This window comes from Lipotes vexillifer, unplaced genomic scaffold (genome assembly GCF_000442215.2).
Source record: "Lipotes vexillifer unplaced genomic scaffold, Lipotes_vexillifer_v1.1 scaffold802, whole genome shotgun sequence".
NCBI classification, from domain to species: domain Eukaryota; kingdom Metazoa; phylum Chordata; class Mammalia; order Artiodactyla; family Lipotidae; genus Lipotes; species Lipotes vexillifer.
Genome location: NW_006790237.1, coordinates 1,343,460 through 1,366,973, shown reverse-complemented (window position 1 = coordinate 1,366,973; position 23,514 = coordinate 1,343,460). Strand labels below are relative to the sequence as shown.

The 23,514-nt window shown below is 58.4% G+C and overlaps 2 protein-coding genes across 2 annotated transcripts; one reads left to right on the top strand and one right to left on the bottom strand.

Moving 5' to 3' along the window:
- IL4I1 (interleukin 4 induced 1) lies at positions 1 to 9,651 on the top strand. The gene is made up of 7 exons (XM_007463445.1): positions 1 to 70; positions 3,869 to 4,107; positions 4,793 to 4,905; positions 5,518 to 5,719; positions 7,777 to 7,845; positions 8,185 to 8,321; positions 8,724 to 9,651. The coding sequence occupies exons 1-7, from the start codon at positions 34 to 36 to the stop codon at positions 9,649 to 9,651; spliced, it is 1,725 nt and encodes a 574-aa protein (XP_007463507.1). The 5' UTR covers positions 1 to 33.
- Positions 9,652 to 9,927: 276 nt separating this feature from the next.
- Positions 9,928 to 23,478, bottom strand: TBC1D17 (TBC1 domain family member 17). The gene is made up of 17 exons (XM_007463393.1): positions 23,307 to 23,478; positions 22,766 to 22,864; positions 22,485 to 22,559; positions 17,663 to 17,786; positions 16,673 to 16,880; positions 16,086 to 16,197; positions 15,825 to 15,983; positions 15,317 to 15,445; positions 15,137 to 15,240; positions 14,522 to 14,616; positions 13,946 to 14,062; positions 13,750 to 13,850; positions 13,572 to 13,671; positions 11,667 to 11,764; positions 11,384 to 11,500; positions 10,753 to 10,839; positions 9,928 to 10,671 (listed from the first exon to the last, which is right to left on the bottom strand). Exons 1-17 carry the CDS (start codon positions 23,325 to 23,327, stop codon positions 10,450 to 10,452), a joined length of 1,968 nt encoding a protein of 655 aa, XP_007463455.1. The 5' UTR covers positions 23,328 to 23,478; the 3' UTR covers positions 9,928 to 10,449.
- Positions 23,479 to 23,514: the final 36 nt, after the last annotated feature.

The window sequence follows — 23,514 nt, the reverse complement described above, 5'->3', positions numbered from 1 at the left end:
GATGACTTCTGTCCCGGGCTAACCAGAAAGGCCATGGGCGCTGAGAGAGCCCGCCAGAGCCAGCCATGCAGTGAGTGCCCCCTCATTAGAGCCCTGGGGTTCTGGAAACTGGGGGAGGAGGGGCAAGGGGGCTCTGAGGGAAGGGGGCCCCTGTCTAGGGGTCAGGCCAGAGATCAGGCCCTCAAGTAGGTCTGTCCTCTGCCCTCTGCACCCCTCCCCATCCAGGTCTGGACCCCCAACTTCTGCCTGGGGCCCTTGGCATCCCCTGGGTGTGCCCTGCCCTCCTCTGAGACTCGGTGAAAGTTTTAATACTGACCACTCAGGGTCTTTGGACTGACTCAGAGGAAAGAATATATATAAGGCACTAGTCCTGTCCGTTGCCCATGTCTGTGGCCACCATCACTAGTAGCTGCCCTGAGGGGCCACAGAGGGCCCCCGGGGGGGGGGCGGGAGCAGGGCCAGGTCTCTGGCTGCTTCGGATGTGACCTAACCCCATTAGAACTGTCATTGTGGTTCTAGAAGCCAGCCAAATAAGGTAGGGTTTTCTCCCTAGAGACAATTTTTACCTGAAAGGGTTGAAAAAGCCCCAGGTCTTTCCCACCATCTGCCCCAACCCTCAGTTCTTGCTGTGTGTCCTATATCTCCTACTCACAAGCTTAGGAAACCTAACCTAATCCAAACCACTCTTTCTCATGACCCTAATTCATACCCTAATACCGTAAATTCAACCCTAACACCAATCTCTGATTTTATCAGGAATGAGTCTGGAAGATCCAGTTATTTCTACCAAAGCAACCCCCAAATTACTCATAATCACTTGACCCCAAAACAACCTTTGGTGTATGGCCTTCCAGCATGTCTTTTCCTGCCAACTGTACTGTGGACTGTATCTGGCCGCTCTTGGGTGTTCCACCCAGCATCAACCAAACCCTAAGCCAGGGCGATTCTGCCTCCCCTTCCCCTGGGAATGGTTGGCGATGTCTAGAGACATTTGTAGCTGTTAAGCCTTGAGGGGCAAGTGCTACTGGCATCTAGTGGGTAGAGGCCAGTGATGCTACTCAGCATCCTACAATGAACAGGACCTTCCTCACAAAAACGGTACCAACTGCATAGCACCGACACGGAGAGCCCCTACCCGGGCCCCATCCCCGGTCCACGAGCCTGAGCTAACCAAGTGTTAGCCATCCTGGAGCCGGGCCGCTGGGATCAAACACAGGTTCTGCCCCTTCTTAGCTGGTGCCTGATCTGGGCCCCAGTTTTTTTCTCCACTGTAAAATGGGGACAGCTCAACCCACCCTGTCAGAGTTGTCGCTGGAGTCAATAAAATAGAACGTGTAGCGTGTCCGGCACGCGGTACTCAGCAGGACCCACCGTCACTTTATCAGCATTCAGGAGGCCGAGCAGGCCTTGCCCTCGTAGCCTCCGACAGTCCTGCTCACCTCCCCACCTGACTCCTTGCATGGGGTCTCTGGGGTAAGGCTGCACGCCTTCCATGGAGTCCAGGGTGTGAACTGGGGGTGTGCCCGGAGCCGGGAGGACTGTGAACAGAGACCCTGTGCAGGAGAGACCAGGGGGTCAACCCAGGGACCTCAGGAGGGCCCCCCCAGATGCTCTGTGGACCAACACTCCTTGCCCAGACATGCCCTGGGAGCCCCTTGGCTCTGCTGCCTCCATCCCTTTCTGCTTCCATATTGCTGCTCCCTTTCTCTGTGTGGGACATTGTCATGAGGCCGTAGAGCCCGGGAAGGGGACGGGGTGGGGGCAGGGACCTGGGATCAGGTGGACTCCCAGCTCTGCTGTTTCCCACTGTGGGACCCGAGGCAAGTGCCTTCCCCGCCGCGGGCCAGGTTCCCCCTCCCTCACAAGGTATGTAAGGTCCTGACGAGATGGCACACCAGCCCTCCACGTCATTGTGAATGAAGCAGGCGGGGTCTGCAATGGGAAGGCCTGCCAGCTCTGAGGCCTGTGCAAGTCCTGGGGTCTGCCCCTGCCCAGCCCCTGGCCACCTCTGAGCCTCAGATTCCTCCTCTACCCAGGGCAGAGCTCTGAGCACAGGCCACCTCAGAGAGCGGCAACCCTCTCGCTGCTGGTTTTTGCTGACTCTCACCCTTGGCTTTCTCTCAGTGTCCAGCTCACTGATTTTGTTTCCTTCTTGGCCACCGCCTTCCCACCCGCATCAGATGTTTTCTGACTCACTGGTATGCACCCCCTCCAACCCTGTACCTTCATCAAACCACATCCCTCTTTGATTTACTGTTTGGATTTTCCCAACTGGTTGCTGCAGAGGACCTGCCGCCCTCTGGCTTTCCTCCTCACCACTCGCCTGGTGCTCTCTCCTCCAACCCCAAGAAAAATCCCCAAGATTGCCTCTGCCCACCCCCTTCAAGGGACCCACCGTATGTCCCCTTGGCTAAAGTCCCAAAGCCATGAGCCCCACAGGGGCTCCTTGGAGCCGGGTCACCCTGTTCTCACTGCCTGCCCCTCGCCCCTAAGGAGAAAAGGGCCCACAGACAGTGGGTGGCGATGGCCAAAGCCAGGGAGAGAGACAGAAGCGCTGGACAGTTTCTCCGAGGTGCCCCCCGCCGAAGCCCTAGCCTGAGCCGAGCGTCACAGTGGTTCTCAGCGCAGGGGGGACGGGCTCCTTGTGCAGGGCTGGGGTTGAGGAGGCCTTCACTGAATCCCTCTAGCACCCCGCGGCGGCAGCAGCTGGCATTTCCTAAGAAGCAGCTTCTAGTACTGACCCGGCTGCTGTTCCTAGGGCCCCGACCTGGATTCACTGCCTACTCCCACCAGCACAGGAGCGGCCCCCCCTTGACAGATGACACCGGAGCCAAAGAGAGGGGAAGGCCCGCTCCAAGTCCCCCGCTGACAGGTGCCAGACTCAGGACCCAGGCAGGCTGGCCCAGAGCTCGTGCCACCGACCACGAGCTGCTGCCTGCGAGTCCCCTGCTGTGCCCGTTTCACTGAGCTCAGAGCGGCCATGTAGCGGGGGCCAGCGAGGGCCCTCCAGAGCACAGGGACGGCTGACACAGAGAAGGACTCAGAGGCTGTCACAGGGCACACACAGTCCCAAGGCCAGAGGCCGCCTCTCCCCCTACTCTGAGAATGAAAGAGGCAGAGAGGGCAGAGGAGAGGGCAGACACAGGGGCCCTGCGATCAGATCAGGGTGACCAAGGGCTCGGGCAGGGCAGACTGATTTGCTTCCCCCCGACCCGTTCCCCCGCTGCCGCGCCCCCTCCAGCCTCAACTAGACTCTGAGCATCTGACCCGCCCCTCAAGGAAAGGAGTTTCATTTCCCACAGCTCGATTTCCCAAAAGGGAGGGGAGGGCGGGGCTCGGCTCAGTTTAAGGGCCAACAGGGGGAACTCGGCAGACAGGCGGAGGGGACAGAGGAGAGAGGCGGTGCTGCTGCCTGCGGAGGCCGAGGTATGGAGGAGGCTGCAGAGAGACTGGGCCCCACGGAAACAGACGGGGAGACAGGGCTGAGCAGGGCAGATAAGAGAGAAACAGGGAGACCCAGAGGAGGTGAGAGAAAGGGGGGACAGAGAAGAGAGACAGGAGAGGAGGGCAGACAGGTGAGCAGAGACCAGGAGCTGGCTAGCCCGGGATCAGGGGACACACATGTCTAGACAGACCAGGGCCATAGACCAGGGGAGGGCTGAGGTGGGCGCGGGGCAGCCCACAGCAGACCAGGCTGGGGGGGACACAGGCTCCTGTCACAGTGGCCCTGCTTCCCCTCCAACCCAGACAACATCTCCCCCGGAGAGACATGGAATCCTTGGGTAAGTAAGTAGGGGAGAGGGCAGAACCCGCTTTTCTCTCCCCACATACCCGCTGAGCTGCCCGCTGACCCTGTCCTTCCCCCCAGCATGGCGCCTCCTCGCCCTGGTCCCCATCCTCCTCAGCCTGGCAGCCTCCCTGGACTGGCAAACTGCCCAGAGCCACGACCCCTTCGAGAAATGTATGCGGGACCCCGACTATGAGCAGCTGCTCAGAGTCCTGACCTTGGGCCTTAATCGGACCTCGAAGCCCCAGAGGGTGACTGTGGTTGGTGCGGGCGTGGCTGGGTTGTTGGCCGCCAAGGTGCTCAGCGATGCTGGACACAAGGTGAGAAGTGCTGCTTGCTGTCTACCTTGAGTCTTTCCTGCTGCAGCTGGGAGTCCTGGGTACAGGGACCTGGCCACGTCCCTGTTGAGGGGTGGAGGTGATGGGAGGTGGAGAGAGGGAGCTATGCTTTCCTTGTGGTCAGGGGAGCGAGGCCTGGAACCGTCTGCTCTAACATGAAACCCAGAGGGAACATGTGTCTGTGCTGAGGGCTTTGACTTTCCCTGCCCCACTCTCATCCTGGAGGAAAGTCCCTTGAAACCTCTTCCAACTTCCTGGGGGGAATTTGTGTTGGTGGAGATGGAAACTCCACACAAGGGGAAGTGCCCCCTGAAGTCTAACCACTGTCCCTCTCACTGAAATCCAAGAATGAGCATGGGCCAGGCCAGTGGCTTCAGTACACACAAGAAATCTCCCCACCCCCTGAGCTGGGAAGTCCCTCTGAAATCTGCCAGCGGCCTTCCTGCTGCAGTCTGGAAATAGTCACATTATACATGTTCACTATGACTTTCTGTTCTCCCACCAGCCCCTCCCACCTCCCCATAAAAAAAGATCCTTCTTTCATCTCCATCTGTGCTGCTGTGGGGATGGAAGATTGGGTGGGTGTGGGGTGGGGGCTGCGACAGGGTGGAGATGGGGAGTTAGTGGGAGGAGCTAAAACACCTGCTTGCTGCCCATCGTCCCTCAGGTCACCATCCTGGAGGCAGACAACAGGATTGGGGGCCGAATCTTCACCTACCGGGACCGGAAGACCGGCTGGATTGGGGAGCTGGGAGCCATGCGCATGCCCAGCTCGCACAGGTGGGGCCTGACCTGGGGGCCAGGCAGGCGCAGGGCCACCCCAGCCCCTACCTCTGAGCCCAGTCTCAACCAGATTCCCAACTCAATCACTGCTCCAGTGCCAGCACCAACCTCAACTCTGACCCCAAACCTGGCATCCCAGTCAAGTCAGGCCTAGACCCAGCCTCCAGCTCTGTCCTTTTCCTGACTGACACTTCCAGGCCTCCCGGCTCCAGCCCCACCACTGAACCCCTGAAGTGCTCAGGCCACTGCGTCCAGCGCTTCCAGACCCCCAGCTCTATCTTCCCCGACACTGGTCCTTTCCCCATCCCCAGCTCCCACCCCCATCCAGCACAGCTCTGTCCCCATTCCTACTTGATCCCCAGTGAAAGCCACCTCCCCCTCCAAACCCAGTCCTGAAGTGCGCAGCCCTCAGCCTTCCAGCCTTGTTCCCCTTTCATTCCCGTCCCTGGCACTGACGACCCCCAGTCTAGCCCAGCTCCAGCCTCATGCCCAGCCCCAAGCCCCATCCCCAGCTGCCCCACCCACCCCCTTCCCTTCTCCAAGCCCCACTGGGGAGAGGGGCCCTCACCTCCCCTGCCCGACCCTCACCAGCAGCTCCCACTCCCTCAGGATCCTCCATGAGCTCTGCAAGAGCCTGGGACTCAATCTGACCAAATTCACCCAGTACGACGAGAACACGTGGACGGAGGTGAATGAGGTGAAGCTGCGGAACTACGTGGTGGAGAAGATGCCTGAGAAGCTGGGCTACAAGCTGCATCCCAAGGAGAAGGGCCACTCGCCCGAAGAAATCTACCAGATGGCTCTCAACAGGGTAGGCGCGTCCGCGAGCCCTGCAGCCCTGTCCCCCTGCCCCGTCCTCCACGCTGTGGTGTCCCATGCCCTTTCCTCCTCCTGGCCTAGCTTTCCTCTTCCCATTCCTTCTCGTTTCCCGTCACTGGCTCTTCCATCTTTCGTTTCCCCATAAGCCCTGCTGATCCCCATCTCCCATCCCCTTCTCACTCACACACTGGCCAGAACAACCTCACCTTTCTACACCTTTGGGGTTTTTTGTTGGTTTGTTTTGGTTTTTTTTAGGCTGCGTCATTCGGCCCGTGGGACGTGGGATCTTAGTTCCACGACTAGGGATTGAATCCATGCCCCCTGCATTGGGAGCTCAGAGTCTTAACCACTGGACCGCCAGGGAAGTCCCTCTACACCTTTGGTTTAAACTATGATCTGTGGGCTTATGTTTTCCAAGTCCATCTCCTGAGACCCAGACCTATGTCTGTCTCCCCCTGGCCATCCCCCAGGACCCTCCAGCTCCCACTGAGCTCGGCGGCAGCTTCCCTGAACCCACTCAGATTCCTGGGTGCCCCATCTCACAACAGTGCCATCATCACCACCCCCAGTCACAAAGCAGAACTCCAGGGGCCATCCTCGCTTCCTGCCTTCCCTGTCAGGTCCCAGCTCCATCCGTCCTGCCCTCGACTGTCTCACACTGTTCCTACCTCTCTGTCCCCCCCAGCTCCAGCCCCAGCTCAGGCCTGGACCTCTCCCTGCATCCTCACGCTGGCCCACCCTGCTCACAGCCCCCTGTGCTCGCTAGCGCCTCAGTCTCAGTTTGAAGCCCTGAGCAGTCTGGTCTCTCCCACTCCTTTAGCCCCATCTTCTCTCCAAGAAATTTTTATTGCCCACCCCAAACTCTCATGGTGGCCCAAACACCTTCGGTTCTGTACTCCTTCGTATGCACTATGCTTGTCCACCGTCCCACACCCATGCCACTGACCCTGCCTGGAAGGCCTTTTCCTTTTCCCACCCAGGGAACCCTTTTCATCCCTCAAGAACCAGCTCCAGTGTCCCCTCCTCCAGGCAGCCTTCCCTGATGCCCTCAGGGAGGAGCCAGCCTAAGCCTCCTATGGGAGCTCCTAATTGTCCATCTCCTCTCATGGACCAGGGTGGGCACTTAGTCCAGGCCATTTCTGTGCCCTGGCCGTGCCCAGTTTAAGGAGCCTAGGGAAATGTGAGGGGAAGGGTGAGTGAGTGAGTGAGTGAAGGGACACCTTCTTTGGGGAGTTCCCTGGCCACGAGAGAGAAGCCAGGTGGACAAAGGAGAGGGCTGAAAACAGGGCAGCGAGGCTTCTGGGAGGGGATGAGGCTTGAACAAAGTGGTGAAGGATGACCAGTTGGGTGCCCGGCAAAGATGAGGGGGGTGAGCAAGTGCAGGGGCGTGGGGGTGGGGGAGACCCGAGGGTGGTCTGGGCACTGGACACTGTGCTGTAGACCTGAAGCTGCCCTAAAAGATGGTGACCGAGGGGCTGGCAGGGGCCTTGAACGGCAGGCTGAGGGCTGGAACTCTGCGGCTCCAGGCACTGAGGAGCCACAGAAGGCTGTGGGCAGGGGAGGCGCCGTGAACAAACCCCCGTGAGCAGTCGTGCCCAGCCAGGGCTGACGGGTGGGTGGCAGAAGGGACTCCACTTCCGTCTGCGCCCACAACGATCCAGGCGACAGATAATTACCGTCCATAAGGACACAGCGCTGACTGAGACAAATAATTACCGTCCATAAGGACACAGCGCATGGAGTGCGCAGGCTGGGACAGAGGCAGGCAAAATAACACCCAACCAGGATGAGTGTGACATTGTCCGGGTGGACTGAACGCCCGGGGAATGAGGGGTAGGAATGACTCAGGAGGACTTCCCAGGGGGGTGACATAGTTGCAGTGGAGGGCAAGGCTGAGGCCCGAGCACGGGCAACATCCTGGCAGCTTGAACAAGAGAGGTAAATGGCCAGCCGTGGGCAGGAGCAAGAAGAGAAGCCAGGTTTGGACCCCAGGTGGGGCCTCCCCGGTCCTGTCCCCACAGCTCAGCGCCACTGCTTGTCCCTCCACAGGCCATCGAAGATCTCAAGACACTGGGCTGCAGAAAGGCAATGATGAAGTTTGAAAGGCACACGCTCCTGGTGAGTGAGAGCCTCGGTGTCGCTGTCTTGATAAAGGATGACAAGGAGGGTGTCCATGGGGCCTTGGGCCGGGAGTCAGAAGGCAGGAAACTGGGACCCCAGGCCTGCCACCTCCTCCCTGCCTGACGGGGCTGGACACGCCCCTCTTGGGGCTTCGGTTTCCCTCATCTGTCACAAGGTGGGGGGGGCCGTATCTCTGAGGTCCAGGGAAACGCACTAAGCACGGTCGTGTCACTGAACTAAATAAGAGGCTCCGCAGGGAGCGGCCCGGTGGGAGGGGGTTCGGAGCCGGCAGGTGCAGCCTGCCTGGGCCCTGACCTGGGCCACGCCATCCCCCAGGAATACCTCCTCGGGGAGGGGAACCTGAGCCAGCCTGCCGTTCGGCTCCTGGGAGACGTGATGTCCAAGGACGGCTTCTTCTATCTCAGCTTCGCCGAGGCCCTGCGGGCTCACAGCTGCCTCAGCGACCGGCTCCGGTGAGGCGGTGGGCTGGACAGACGCCGGGGGCCGATGGGGCGAGTACGGAGTGGGCGGGGCTGGCGGGGTGGGCGCGGCCTGTAGAGAAGGGGGCAGGGGCCCAGGGGGCGGAGAGCGGCACGCTGGGTCCAGCCACACTCGCCCCCGCATCCCGGTTCCTCCAGGGGAAGAAAGGTACCTGGAGAGTGGCGTGGCCCTGAGGGCACGAGGCGGGGTTCCCGGGTCACACCGCTCTGCTCCCGGGCCTCGGGGGGCCATCGGGGACTGACGAGGGCGGGGGTAGATGAAGGGGCGGGATTGGAGGCAACCGGCAAGTGAGAACTGGAGCAGGGAGTGTCTGGGGAGGGGCCGCTGCGGAGATGCAGGGCCCGAGAGCCCGTCACGCACCCGCCCCGCCGCAGGTACAGCCGCATCGCGGGCGGCTGGGACCTGTTGCCGCGCGCACTGCTGAGCTCGCTGTCGGGGCCTGTGCTGCTGCACACGCCCGTCGTGGCGATTAAGCAGGGGACGCACGAGGTGAGCGTGTACATCAAGCCCTCGCGCCGGGCCCGGAATCTGAAGTCCTTGACGGCCGACGTGGTGCTGCTGACGGTGAGCGGGCCCGCGCTGCAGCGCATCACCTTCACGCCGCCGCTGACGCTCAAGCGGCAGGAGGCGGTGCGCGCGCTGCATTACATGCCGGCCACCAAGGTGTTCCTGAGCTTCCGCCGGCCCTTCTGGCACGACGAGCACATCGAAGGCGGCCACTCGAACACCGACCGACCGTCGCGCGTGATATTCTATCCGCCGCCTGGCGAGGGCGCGCTGCTGCTCGCCTCGTACACGTGGTCGGACGCGGCTGCCACGTTTGCTGGCCTGAGCCTGTCCGAAGCCCTGCGCTTGGCGCTCGACGACGTGGCGGCGCTTCACGGGCCCATCGTGTACCGGCTCTGGGACGGCAGCGGCATCGTCAAGCGCTGGGCGGAGGACCCGCACAGCCAGGGCGGCTTCGTGGTGCAGCCCCCGATGCTCTGGCGAACCGACAAGGACGAGGGTCAGGAGTGCGATTGGGCGGCCCCCTACGGCCGCATCTACTTCGCCGGCGAGCACACGGCCTACCCGCACGGCTGGGTGGAGACGGCCGTCAAGTCGGCACTGCGGGCCGCGGTCTTGATCAACGGCCGGACCAGCGGCTGGAACGACCCCCGGCCCATCAACAGCATGGGGCATGCGCACGTGGCGCCCGCCCACCACCACCCGCGCAGCCTCAAAAGGGGGCGGGGCACCCACTCTCCAGCCTTACATGCGGTCACCGCTCCGCACACGACCCAAAAGAGGACCCAGTATTAAAGTATTTTTGGAAACAGCAGTGTGGTCCCGCCCCCTCCCTGGCTCAGTCGCTCCCCCCAGTGTGCAGGGAGCAAAACCATTAGCCCTCGCGGTAGAAGGGGCTGCGCCTATCCTGGAGCCCCAGAAGCTGTCCTTCCTGGGCCGTGGGCTCCGTCTGGGCGAGTCGGAGGTACAGGATGGGCACCGCTTTGCGCCACTGGTAAACGTTCATCACAGTGCCCACAACGGCTGTCACGACACAGTGGGATCCTTATACAAGTAACAAAAAGCCCAGCCGACACTGGGTTAAACACGAGTTTATTTTTCTCGTAACAAGAAGCTGGTAGGTAGGGCCCCAGAGGGAGCAGCCCCGCAGGCCCTTCCACCTCGGTTATGTCCGGGATGTGCCCCTGCACCCCATCCTCACTCCTCCAAAAGCCCCGGACTCAAGCAGGTAAGGGAGCCCTGCCTCCACAAACCGCCACCACTCACCCCCAAGGGGCCTCCTCTTAGGTCTCACTGGCCGGGTCAGGGTCACAGTGGTCAGACATAGACTCTGCAGAGTGGTCAGAGGAGACGAGTCACCACCCCCTCTCCATCCAGAGCCAAGCCAGTGTGGTGGCCTCCCCCCTCCACCTACTTGAGGCCAACCAGATAGAAAAGTGTCAGTTTCAAGAAACCAGCTAAGAGAAGGGAGGCCTGGTGGAGAGCCCCGCCCCTCTTTGTGCCTCCCCTCCCCAGCCTCCGGGAGGGGCGGGGTCGTGGGGGGGGAGCTGGATTAAGTGTCTGGTACTGAGCAGGCCGCCTTGCCCAGCACGGTTAAGAGTCCGTACATTCCTCCTCCTCCTCCTCCTCCTCCTCCTCCTCCTCTGGCAGGATTTCCAGGCTGCTGTCAGGCTGCGGGACTGTGTCCGCGGGGGGCGGCGGAGCCGGTGGGGCACGGGTGGGCAACAGCGGCAGTGGGGAGACAGGTGGCGATGGGCTCTGGGGCTCTGCGGGGGGCGCCAGGCCTAGGATCTCCTGCACGTTGTGGGGCAGCTCCTGGCGGGTTGGCGGGTAGGGAGCGAGAAGTCAGAGGTTTGCTGGGGGTTCGGGGGCTATCGGGAGGGGTCAGGGACTCACCCGGCAGGCGGTCAGCTGCCGGTAGAGGGCCTCAGCCCGCGTCAGCACGTCCTCCACGCTCAGCTTCATGGTCAGCTCGTTGATGTGCTGCGGGCGGGGGTGGGTCAGGCCTGCCTGCCTGCAAGCACCCAGCCACAACCGCCCGAGCACCTACTCTGTGCCTCGTGCTGGGGTACAATTGAGGGAAGACAGACCGGGCTGGCCCTCTTGGGGCTCACAGTGGAGCTGGGGGATCAGGAGAGGTCATGTTCTCTCCGGCTGCTTGCCAGGTGCAGCATTCAAGGAAGGAAAAGGGCACTAAGCCCCACCGCCGCGGCCCTGCCCCACATTAATGCACTGGGGCAGGGGCAGGTGGCCCACTCATGCATGGGCCACATGCTCTGTGAGGACACTGCAGGGAGCCAGTGATAATGGGGTAGGAGACAGACAGACCCGTCTCCTGGCCACCGTGTTCACAGCTTAGCCAATCATACTTTCCACAATCCTATTCTGAGTACCTACTACCGAAAGGTATTGTCGCACAGGGGCAGGGCCAGCCTCCACGGAGTTCACACCCAGGTGATGTGTCTTCTCCACACAGGTCAGGATGGGCAGGGGGAGGGAGGGGACTGGGAGGGAGCCAGGGTCTCACCTTGAGGATCTCATTGGACCCGAAGCCTGAAAGCATGAGGGTGTCCCGCTCCATGTCCAGGATGGCGCAGGCCACCAGCAGGTGCAGATTGGGGCCAGGGAGCCCCGTCCACAGCACCTAGCAGTGCCCAGGGGAGGGGTCACTGCAAAGCCTCTGCCTCAGGTCCCACCCAGGTCTGCCCCACACCCTGCCCACCTCCCATCAACCTCCCTGCCCCATCCACTGGCAGTACAGCCAATCCATTTCTCCTTCTCGGCCCTCCCACCCCAACTGGCCGGCTCACCTCCCACAGCCGAAGGACATCCGGGAAGGGGAATTCCCTCTTGAACCAGATGAGCAGCCACCGGAAGCAGAAGCAGAGAGAGCCAGAGTCCTGGGAGTCTAGGGGAGGACAGCAGTGGGAGGGGCAACACTTAGCTGAGAGCAAGCTCAGAATCAACTCCAATCCCGCTCTAATTCACAGGGCGCTCGGTGGTCGGACCGGACTCTAAGAAGTCACCCTGGCTGTAAGAACCCGCACGAATCTATGCAAGTGGAGGGACAGCTTCAGAGCGGGGACAGGGATGCTCAGCGCCAGCAGGAACCTTCCCATCCTGCCTTCCAGGCTCCAGATGAGGTGAGCTAGCCCCGTGGTCTCCGCTCTCATGTGGAAGGGAGGCAGTAAGACCAGTCCACTCAGGGAAAAAAATCTATTCAACATCCAAAGCTGGGGGAGGTGTGAGGAAACTGGCCCTCTTGTACGCTGCTAGCAAAAACCTAAGCTGGTAGCACTTTCTGGGAAAGCAGTGATGAAGACAGATGTTTCAAAAGATGTAAAAATATGTACTGCACTGGATACAATATCACTTCTTGGAATTTATCCTAAAAAAATCATCCACGAATATAGATTCATCACAGTGAAAAACTACAAATAACCTAAAAATCCAGCAGGTCAGGTTAAATCTATTCTTATACATCATTAAGATGGACAGAACACCATGTAGTCAATAAGACTGATGATGTAGGGCTTCCCTGGTGGCTCCGTGGTTGGGAACCTGCCTGCCAATGCAGGGGACACACCAGGGGACACGGGTTCGAGCCCTGGTCCAGAAAGATCCCACATGCCGCGGAACTAAGCCCGTGTGCCACAACTACTGAGCCTGCACTCTAGAGCCCACATGCCACAACTACTGAGCCCATGTGCCACAACTACTGAAGCCCACGCACCTACAGCCCATGCTCTGCAACAAGAGAAGCCATCGCAATGAGAAGCCCGCGCACCACAATGAAGAGTAGCCCCCGGGGGCTTCCCGGGTGGCACAGTGGCTGAGAATCTGCCTGCCAGTGCAGGGGACACGGGTTCGAGCCCTGGTCTGGGAAGATCCCACATGCCGCGGAGCAACTGGACCCGTGAGCCACAGCTACTGAGCCTGCGCGTCTGGAGCCTGTGCTCCGCAACAAGAGAGGCCGCAATAGTGAGAGGCTGCGCACCGCGATGAAGAGTGGCCCCCGCTTGCTGCAACTACAGAAAGCTCTCGCACAGAAACGAAGACCCAACACAGCCAAAAAATAAATAAATCAATTAATTTTTTAAAAAACTGTTAAAAAAAAAGAGTAGCCCCCATTCGCCACAACTAGAGAAAGCCCGCGCACATCAATAAAGACCCAACACAGCCAAAAATAAAAAATAAATTAACTTATCATCATCTGCATTCAAAAAAATAGTACGAGCAACAGCAACTTTAACTTTCTTTTCTTTACGTGAATTCCCTGCATTTTTTATATTGAAAGAGCAATGCAGTCAAATTTAAAAGCCAAAATGCAGCAGTCCCCGCCCCAGCAGCCCAGAGAACCAGTTTCCAATCCAGGCTCAGGGGTGACTGGAGATGAGAGCTGGTTGGAGATGAGGGGTGTGAGGAGCTGCGCCCAGGTCCTTCATCTGAAAAGTCTGACAGGACACGAAGGAGCCACCTCAGCAGGCAGCGGGGGCGCGTTTGGCAGGGGTAGGGGGCCCACATCTGCATTCGTTGAGGTTTTGCTCCAAACCGCAGTCCTGCTTTTACATATCAATTCTGGGTTCTGTGGGGATGTTTCTCTTGCTTGCACCACGTCCAAACATCCTGGACATTGTCTGTGGCCACTCTCAGAGACTCTGCAGCAAGGTGTGTGGGCCCACCATCATCCCCTGCCTACCCGCCGAGACACGTACCCAGGAAGTCGCAGAGCGGAGGGTCCAGCACCCTCAAGAGAAGCAGGAGTTGCCCGAGTTGCCGCTTCATCGTCTCCTGACTCTCCTCAAAGTTCCCATGCTGTGGGAGGGAGGGCCACGTGAGGAGCCAGACCCCAGCTTTCGAGGGGGCCTATCTCCCAGCCCTGCCGAGCCTCACCACGAGCTCCATGAAGCCACAGAAACACCAGAAGGCATCCACCTCGTTCTGAGTGACGTAGAGAATCGGGGAGAGAAGGTCACTCATGCCCTGGACGTAGCCTGGGGGGACATGGGGTCAGGGCCCAGCCGAGGCCTGCAGCGCGCTCCCCCCAGCGAGGCCAGCCCCCAGCAACTGCCCCCGCGCTGTGCCGCACCGAGGTCGAAGTGGTACATGCAGTAGGTAAGGAGGATGTCATTCAGCAGGCCCAGCCCCGGGTTCTCGGGGCCCTCGTAGAATTTGTTGGTCCTATCGGTGCGGCTCACATCTCTCTCTGTGGGGACGGGGGGCAAAGCGCAAAGGCGTGAAAGGTGAGTTCCATCCCTGCCGGCCGGCCGCCAGCACGCCTAGGCAGGTGTGGGTCGTCGTCCAGAGACCACCTTGCACGCTTTCACGTGAGGTGCTGTGCTTCAGGCTCACCAGCTCGCCACACCCTCGCAGCAGCTGACGGTTACTAAACCATCAACAGATAGGGAGACTGCGGCCCAGGGAGGCAGAATCACCCACCAAGGTCTCACAGTGAGTATGTGGTAGATTTGAACCCACGGAGCCTGGCTCCCCTCCCGTGCTCCCCCATCCCCGACCGCGGGGCCACTCACCCCTGCTCACCCCTGTCTCACTCCCCTCCATCCCGACAGATGGCCTTGCTCCTGCTCTTAGGGAGACAGGGGGCTCCCTCGGGCCCCTCCCGGCTGTTTCTGGTCTCACCATCCCACCCTTGCCCGCCACCAACCAATGAGGCTGCGGTATCCATGCAGCAGTGAGTTCCTCCGCTCCTGCTCTGGGCTCACAGATTTCCACTGCAGCTTCATTCGGAAATACTCGTCCCTGAGGGGAGCGGAGGGGTGAGATGTAGGGACACCCCCCGCCGCCTCATCCTACAGGGCTCAGCCTAGCTCACCGCCCCTGTGCTTCCCCTTCCCCACATCTCTCGTGACACAGAACACCCTTGTGGAGTTTTGTTGTTGTTGTTCAAAGTCTGTCACCCCCATTGGACAGAGAGCAGCAGGGGCAGCGACCGGGACACACGGCAGAGGCACAAGATATACCAGGAACGACGAGAGGTGGCCCCACGGGGTTAGGAAGCCCGCTGCAAAGCGGTGACCACTGAAAGGGCACGGCGCCAGAATGAAAACGGCATCGGAGATGGGCTCTGGGCCCTACAGGGGCAGGGCCTGGCCCACTGCCTCTGTCCCCGCTGTGCTCAGGTCGACGGCCCGCCTGTGCACGCGTAGCGCGCCGGTGCCGGGCCGCCCACTGGGATACGCTGTTGATCAAAAACCACCAGTCGACTCAGGAGGCCAGAGGCTGGAGCGCAGCAGGGCAGGATCCACAGCGTCTCACTCACGTTTTCTTGCGCACGTGGGCCTTGTGCTCCTCGGCTGAGCCCTCCCAGCTCAGGTACCCCAGGAGGAACTTCCAGGCCTCGCGTCGCAGGCTGGGGCTCAGACCCTGGAGGGCAGAGGGCAGCTCAGACGGGCCTCCCCTTGGCTGCCCGCCGACCCTGCCCACCCACTCGGCTCCTCACCCCTGAGAAGATGCGGGCTTTCAGCTCAGGGACCTGCTGCAGGCGGCCCTCGGGGCCCACGCGGCGGGCCCACTCCTCCTCTGTGACCGGAGGCGCCCGCTCCACAGCCGGCCTCGGCCCTAGCTCCACCTGGGGAAACAGGACGAGTGAGCCCAGGGCCTCGGCCCAACAGCGCTCCCCAGCCCACCAGCGCTCCCCAGCCCACCGCGGGCCACTCTGAGTCAGCTCAGAGCCCTTCTAAGCTGCACGGACGGACGGAACGTTTGGGGCGGGAAGCATCTCCTTGGCTAGGTCAGTGAAGTCACCCCCCAAGTCAGGAAAGTCCCCCCAGTAATAATAGGCACCAGGTGCACAGGCTACAAGCACCTTCCACCAAGTCACTCATGAAACCCGATGAGGGCAGTGCTGTTATTATCCCCATCTCACTGGGGAAACAGAGGCCCAGGGAAATGCAGTCCCATGCCCACGGTGACAGCCAAAGAGCAGCAGCGTCCACCCTGATACTCACACAGGAAATGACCTCAAACCCGGGCTCGGGTTCGTCATCGGGGGCTGGAGGCAGGTCAGGGGAGGCCCCCTCCTGGTGCGGCTGCAGGGCTCCCCGGAAGAAGCTGGTCACACGGGAGAAGCTGCTGAAGGTGGTGGAGTAGGGGTCCTGGAGGAAGCGCTGGGGACAGGGCCGAGGGCGGTCACCGTCTACCCTCCCTGCCTGGCCTGCACGGCCCGCCCTTCCCTGCCCACACCGGCCAGCCTGGCACTGGGGACTCACAGACACCACGTTGGAGCTGTCCTGGTCAAACAGCTGGAGGTGGTGGAAGGAGCTGGAGAGGGCCGAGGAGTCATGGGGAAAGACGAGGTAGAGGCGGGAGTCCTGCGGGGAGCTGCGGGCAGGGCATCTGGGTGACACACAGGCAGGGTGCCCGCTTTTTTCTTTTTTTCTCAGTGTCCCGACTGCCCTTGGGGAATCCCTCATCTCAGGCCTGAGACCCCAGCTGGACCCCAGGGATGGCACAGGCCCCAGGGCTGGTCAACGAGGGCCTTCCACCTCCCTGGCCAGGGTGACTGACTCAGGGACAGGCCAAGGAGAAGCAGCCCCAAGATGCTGCTGGAATGTGGGAAAGAGGTGCTTTCCACCCACAGAGAATGACAGCAAACTCAGAAAGAAAAACTGCAACTCTTTCTGCATTCTGGGACCCGGGTCCCGCCTGACATCAAACTGCCCTTTGAGGTTGCAGTCACACGCGCCACTCAAGTCTCTTTTTCCTGCCTTTAAATCAGTCTGGGTTGTAGTACTTTCACAGCCCTGAGGGAGTCAGGCTGCATCCCTGGAGCGGTGGGGCCTGGGACAAGGCTCACCTGGCCAACAGCAGGTAACGGCTGAGGACACGGAGCAGGGCGCGGGTGCCCCCGCGGTGGAAGTGCAGGGCGGGCAGGGAGCCTCCGGCCTGCGTGACCAGGACCAGGTATGCCCAGCTGAGGCCCGGCTTGGAACGGCGGATGGACTTGAGCTCCCCCAGACTCACGGAGAAGGCCCAGGAGCCCCGGGGGGAGCTGGGCTCTGCACCTAGGGGGACAGCAGCGTCGGGAGCAGGTGGGGGTCGGGAGGCGGGGGCGTGTGGAGCCAGAGGCGGCTCAGGCATCTCCTGAGAGCCCACTGCGAGCCAGCCCCAGGCCCTCTGGGAAAGGAACCCTGTAAAACTGGAGGGGAGCCTGGGGATGCGTGCCTGCCCCCAAATCTCCCCAGTCTCCCCACGTCTGTCCCCTGCCCCCCCCAACCCTGCCTGTCTCACCTCCGACCCTCTCTTCACTCTAGACCCCTCTCAAGCCACAGCAAAAAGGCTGTGGTTTCCTAAACACACCCAGTGCCCCACACCTCTGGCCTTACCCCCCGCTGCTCTCTCTGCAGGGAGAGAAAACTCTCAAGCATCCTTCAGAGCTAGGCTATGGCACCACCTCTTCCTGGAAGACTTCTCTGCCCCCTAGGGGGTTAGATACCTCCTCTGGTGCCCCCAGCACCCTGTAAGACTCCAAGATGGCCCGAATTACCCTGTCACCCTGCAACCGTCACAGCCACAGCCTGGAAAATTCCATGGGCAGGACTTACGTGGAGGTGCCCACAGCCAATCAGGGAGCCCGGCCTGATGAGCAAGGCTGCAAACCTCAGAGATGCTGGCCACGCTGGACCTGGGCTGGGGACCGCCCTGCACCCCGCACCCACTCTCCTGGGACTGGAGGCCAGTGTGGGTGGCCATCTTGACTGTGGGCAGCACAGCCCACGGAACCATGACCACTGAGGGTAAGTCGTGTCTCCGCCTGCCCGCCCCCAGGGGCAACAACTTAGTCTACCTCTCGTGGGCTCTGAGTGGCGGTGCCGTGGCCGCACGGTGCTGATGACAGCCCAGTCGGGTTCATAGCCGGGGTCAAAGGTTGGTTCCTCCTCAGAGGTGCAGGAGTCTCCCCCACTGGTGTCCTTGGGGGAAGACAGGAAAAGAGACTGAGGGACTGTGGATTCAGAGTTTCCAGATCTGAGCCTCGAGGCCACCCTGGGAGGTAGCCCCATTGAACAAAGAGGGAAACTGAGGCACAAAGAGGGCACAGCACTTGCTCTCAGGGTCAGTCACCCAGTGCAGCCAGGGAATGGGCCAGGACTTGAAGCCAAGTCTCACGGTGGCTCTAACCAAAGCACCCCCACATAAAAAGCAGACAGCTAGGCAAGGGTTGGGGTGCTTTGCAGTCAGACTGCCAGAGGTCGCTGTGCTTAAAATAAGTAGGTAGGAGTTACTAGAGTAACTCAAATCAGGACCACAATCAGATACGACTTCACACCCACTAGAATGGCTAGAATAAAAAAAGACAGGCAATAGCAAGTGTTGGTGAGGGTGTGGAGAAACTGGAACCTCTTATACTGCTGGTAGGATTGTAAGATGGTGCAGCCACTGTAGAAAATAGTCTGGCAGGTCCTCAAAAGGTTAAACGTGGAATTACCATATGACCCAGCAATTCTGCTCCTAGGTATACACCCCAGAGAAATAAACATGAACACCCACACAAAGATCTACACATGAACGTTCACAGCAGCATTATTCATGACTGCCAAGAAGTGGAAACAACCCACTGTCCATCAAACTGATGAATTAACAAAATGGGTAGATCCATACAATAGAATTTTATTCAGCAATAAAAAGGAAGGACGTTCTGACAGATGCTACAATACGGATGAACCTTGAAAGCAACCTAAATAAAAGAAACCAGTCACGAAGAACCACATAGAGTATGATTCCATTTATATGAAATATCCAGAACAGGCAAATTTATAAAGACAGAAGGCAGATTAGTGGTTGCCAGGAGCTGGAGGAGGGGAGTACAGGTACAGGGTTTCTTTCAGGGATGATAAAATGTTCCGGAATTACACAGTGGTGATGGTTGCAAACGTGTGTGAACACTAAAAACCACTGAATTATGCACTTTGACAATTTTAAGTTTTCATAAAGCTTGAATTTTTTTTTGAGTCTGATGGTAAGTGAATTCTGATTTATTCAGAAAAAAATAGCTGGCTCGTATTTTGTTATGAAAATAACATGAAGTGCCCAGCATGGGGCCAGCTGGTGGCTGCTTTTATTGACATGAGCTCAGGGGCCTGTTGGGCAGATTCAGGGAAACCATGCAGAGCAGGGCCATGCTGAGGGTCAGAGTGCAGTAAAAGCTGAGGATGCCGGCCATGAGCCATGGAGGAGGGCAGGGAGGGGACAAAATGTGTGAGGATTGCAGCAACTGTGAGAGAATTCACAGCTCATGTGTCTTCTTCCTCTATGGGAAAGGCTAGAAAGGTAAAACATTTCCCAGGCTCCCCTGAAGTTGCGTTCCAGGCACAAGAGCCTACCAATCAGATGCACTCAGATCTACAAAGTGTAAATTGGATAAGGGCAACTTCCTGCCACTCTGGCTGGTGTTTGGCTGACAAGGAAAAAGGAGTCGTCTTATCTCTGTCTTTTTCTTCCTGCACACAGAGCGGTAACTGGGGCAGCAGTGGGGTCGATTAGCAGCTCTGATGGTAGTATTCTCGAACTTGACAACTCCAATGACAGTCCCATTCCCTACAGCCCTGCCCTCAGCGGATCGCAGCTCCCCTGGCAGGTCAGTTCTGCAGTGTCAGTCCTATTCCTCTAGCTTTTGTAAAAATTCTGTAAGCCTCCACGTCTTTGCATTTAACCCCTTGCTGCTTAAAGTAACTGGAGTGTTTTGTGACTCCTGCAGTAAAACCCTGCATGATTAGGAGGACTCAGACTGTGGGTCTACCCAACAGTCATTTCTGCTGGATATTCCAGACTGACAAGCCACTCCCACAACACAAGCTGAACTATCCCAATATCCACTTTCCCAGCCTTCCCTGCATTTCTGAATGGCCTAGGGACCCAACTCTGGCCAGTGGAAGCTGAGGGTACACCCGTGGGGAGTTTGAAGAAGGGAATTCCTGATAAAAAGGCACCCTATTCAGGTTAGCCTCTATGTGCTGTCAAGGGAGGACATGGTGTTTGGAACTGTGGCAGCCAACCAGGACCATGAAAGGAAGACCAAGGAATGGCAGGGACACCTGTCCACAAGCTGCCAAACCAGCCCCTGGCAAAGCCATCTGTGCCCTCCCTGTTTTGTGACATGAAGAATTTGATAATTTTGCCAGTGTTTACACAAAATAATGATAATTAGTGTGTTGTCTGTCAAATGTTTGCAGCTCTCCACCCCTCGGGCATACAGTAGGATTACAACTCATTGAACTCTACTGGCTGAGTGGAGACATGCAACTCGTTCTGGCCAAAGGGCTGGGATATATCACTTCCAAGATGGACTGTTTAACTTCCAGGGAAAAACTTCTAGAGATCTCTTCCCCTCTGCCACAAGGAATGAGACCTTTAAGATGCTGGCTGCTCTAGCAGCATGCTTCCTTGAGTAATCATGATGAGCAGAGCTCTTTTGCCAACCTGAGATACACATGTAGAGTCAACAAAAACAGTTAAAAAGGCTGGAGCTCCAGCAGCCCTTCTGGACCAGAAGGCAGCCTTAAGGACAGATGCCACATGTTGAGGATGGATGCCACATGCTGAGGATTACAGAGCAAAGTTGGAAGGAAGCTGAGTCATTGATAACATATGAACCTATACTGCTGACTTCTGGGCTTTGTAAAAAGAAATGAGCTGTTACATTGTTTAGGTCGCTGGTATTTCTGTTTCTATTACATACAACCAAATGCAACTCCTAACTGATGCGAAGCTTTCTGGGAAACCTCTTGTTTTTACTGATAAAAAGGACAGATATGATTGGTACCCTGCTGGCTCCTTTTTCCTGCCTTAAAAGGCAGATGCTGGGCTTCCCTGGTGGCGCAATGGTTGAGAGTCCGCCTGCCGATGCAGGAGACACGGGTTCGTGCCCTGTTCCGGGAAGATCCCATATACCGCGGAGCGGCTGGGCCCGGGAGCCACGGCCGCTGAGCCTGCGCGTCCGCAGCCTGTGCTCCGCAACGGGAGAGGCCACAACAGTGAGAGGCCCGCATACCGCCAAAAAAAAAAAAAAAAAAAAAAAAAAAAAAGGCAGATGCAATGGCTGCAGCTGAAGTGCTCATTTAAACACCACTAGAGCAAGCACAGTAGGTTCTCAGCAATCCAAGCCTTGATGTCACTAACCAAGGACAGCAGCCTCATACCTTTTGGAATCTTGTGAGGTGAAAGAAACAAACTTGTTTGCTCACTGTGTTGTCAGCTCAGTTTTGTGTTCCTTGGAGCTGAATGTATCCTGAATTTATATGTGTCCTTCCCATTGATGCCCGTCTCAGTGGGTTTCTGTTATTTGAAAATAAGAGCGCCAAGGAAGACAGCAATATTCTCAAGAAAGGCACTCAGACTGCCTGTGACGTTGGTGAAAATGCAAAATCCTGGTTGCTGCTGCTTCAACTTCCATAGGGGAGGCTCTGGAATCTCCATTTGAAACCCCATGGCCCCAGCTGAGGCTTCATCCTCTCTTCCTGGCCCGTCACACTGGCCTCCTCCCCGACCTCCCAGCCCCCAATCTCCCTCCATTTGGTCCTTCCATACATCTCCCACATGACCCCACAGATGGGGCTTTCCATACCCATACCTTTCCCCTCCCAAGGCTAACCTTGGCCCCCAGGACAGGGTCCAAGCTTCTCAGCCTGGCAGTTCAGGCCCAACTATCTCTCCAGCAAAACCCTCTACAGAGACATCCCACGTTCCGTTCTGCCCTGAAACACCCTTCTTCCTGCTGTCCCTCAAATATATTCTTTTGGGGGTTTTTTTGGCCGTGCTGTGTGGCATGTGGGATCTTAGTTCCCCAACCAGGGATTGAACCCATGCCCCATGCAGTACAAGCGCAGAGTCTTAACCACTAGACCACCAGGGAAGTCCCCGCTGAAATATATTCTTGCCTGCTTCTCATCTTTAGAGTCCTAGCCCAGATGTCTGCTCCCCAGAAGGAGGCGTGCTCTGGAGTCAGTATGTCTGGGTTCAAATCCAAGTTCCAGCACTTCCTAGCTTTTCTGCCCTCAGGAGAGGATGAGGCTTCCTCTCATCGTGCCTCAATTTCTCAAAAACAGAATGAGGGGTGAGGGAGGACTTAAGCAGTGTCTGGGTTGGATTCATCTCTGGGTCCCAGCACCATCCAGCACAAGGGCCTGACAAGGAGACATCTGGAAATGAGAAGGGTGAGGTCTTGTACCCGGGGAAGGAAGGAATCCTGGCGAAGTGGATGAGTAGCCTCTGTCGGGTCTTGCTCCCTCTCTGGACACGATGGCAAGACTGCCCAAGAGAAAATGCCACACTCCGTCAAGTCCTTATGGGCTGAGAGCCCGTGGAACCTGAATCCACAGGCTGAGCTGTCCTCTTGCACCCTGGCAGTGCTCTCCCAAGAAGCAAAGGGGGTGAGGAGGCAGGCAGCTACCCCCCTGGCCACAAATCTCATAGTGTCTACTCCGTGAATGGGCATCTTCAGCCCCATTTCACAGAGGAGACGAAAGTGAGGGACAGAGAACACTTAGGTCCCAACCAGGACCACACATGCTCCTAGGGTAGGTCTGGAATTGTATTCAAGTCCTTCAAATGCTTTCCACTGCCCCGACCTAGACAAAAAGCAAGTGGGGAAAGGGGAAGCAGAGGTAGCCTACCTTCTTGGAGAATAAGATTTGGGTGGAATCTCCAGCCTCCTCTACAGGAGCCCAGTGCAGGAGGACGTCACTGTCCTGAGGGAAAAAAGGAGGGGTTGGGAGTGCTTCCCTCCAAACTCCCCAAACCATATTTCCAAACTTCCTCCCAGTTCTGGACCCTCAGCCTCAGAAAGCCACCTCTCCTTCCTAACCTCCCGTTGCTGAGCTCTACACTATACTCCTACAGACGCCGCCTCCCTCCCGCTCTAGGCCTGCCCGAGCCCTGCTCTCTCCCGGCCTACCTTCTCCACAACACGGATGACGCCGGCGATGAGGGAGTCCGGGTCTTGGTGCTTCTTGGCACTGGTGTGCAGGTACACGCCTCCTTTCTCAAATACCACCTAGGAAAGGGAACCATTGAGGGGCGGGGCCCAAGCGTGGGAAGACACTCAGGGGGCGGGGATCAAAAGAGAGCCAATGGGAGCAGACCCGGGGGAGGAGCTATTCACCTTGGGGGCGGGGCCCAGGGTACATTTACCTAGGGGATGGGGCCCGGAGTGAAGCCTGTATAGCGCCAGGCTTCTCTGGCACTCCGGAGGATGGGGTGGGGAGAAAGGGGGAGTGCATTCCAAACTGGGCGAGGCCCAAGGGGCGGGGCTAAATGATATGGGTCTCCCTAGGGCAGTGGAAGGAAAGGTGACAGCGTGTTTATTAAGGGAATGGTGTGCTTGTTAAGGAGGTGCTGGGCTCCCAGAGTCCCTGCAAGTCCTGAGAAAGAAGCCGACCACCGGAGGGCGGCGTTTCGCATAGACGGAAGCAAAAGAATGCGTCTTCAGTGCTTACCCTGTAACCGGCGCCCTCCATAGCCGCGGCCGAGACCTCACTGCCCCGGCTCCCTCCTTTTCCGGGTCAGCGTGCTGTCACATCCGGATAGGAGACTCCCCTCAAGCCCAGACAGTGGTGGCGTCCCCATCTGTTCTAGAATAGGAATGGGTGTAACCATTTTTCAGAATGGGGTGGTTAAACTTGAACCACGAGGTTTCAAGTCACG

Coding starts and splice junctions, on each gene's coding strand:
- IL4I1 (XM_007463445.1), top strand. CDS start 34: ATGGGCGCTGAGAGAGCCCGCCAGAGCCAGCCATGCA. Junction 5,720..7,776: donor ACCAGATGGCTCTCAACAGG/GTAGGCGCGTCC, acceptor GTCCCTCCACAG/GCCATCGAAGATCTCAAGAC. Junction 8,322..8,723: donor TGCCTCAGCGACCGGCTCCG/GTGAGGCGGTGG, acceptor GCCCCGCCGCAG/GTACAGCCGCATCGCGGGCG.
- TBC1D17 (XM_007463393.1), bottom strand. CDS start 23,327: ATGGAGGGCGCCGGTTACAGG. Junction 16,881..17,662: donor CCACTCAGAGCCCACGAGAG/GTAGACTAAGTT, acceptor CTGTCCCCCTAG/GTGCAGAGCCCAGCTCCCCC. Junction 14,617..15,136: donor GCCCACGTGCGCAAGAAAAC/GTGAGTGAGACG, acceptor CGCTCCCCTCAG/GGACGAGTATTTCCGAATGA.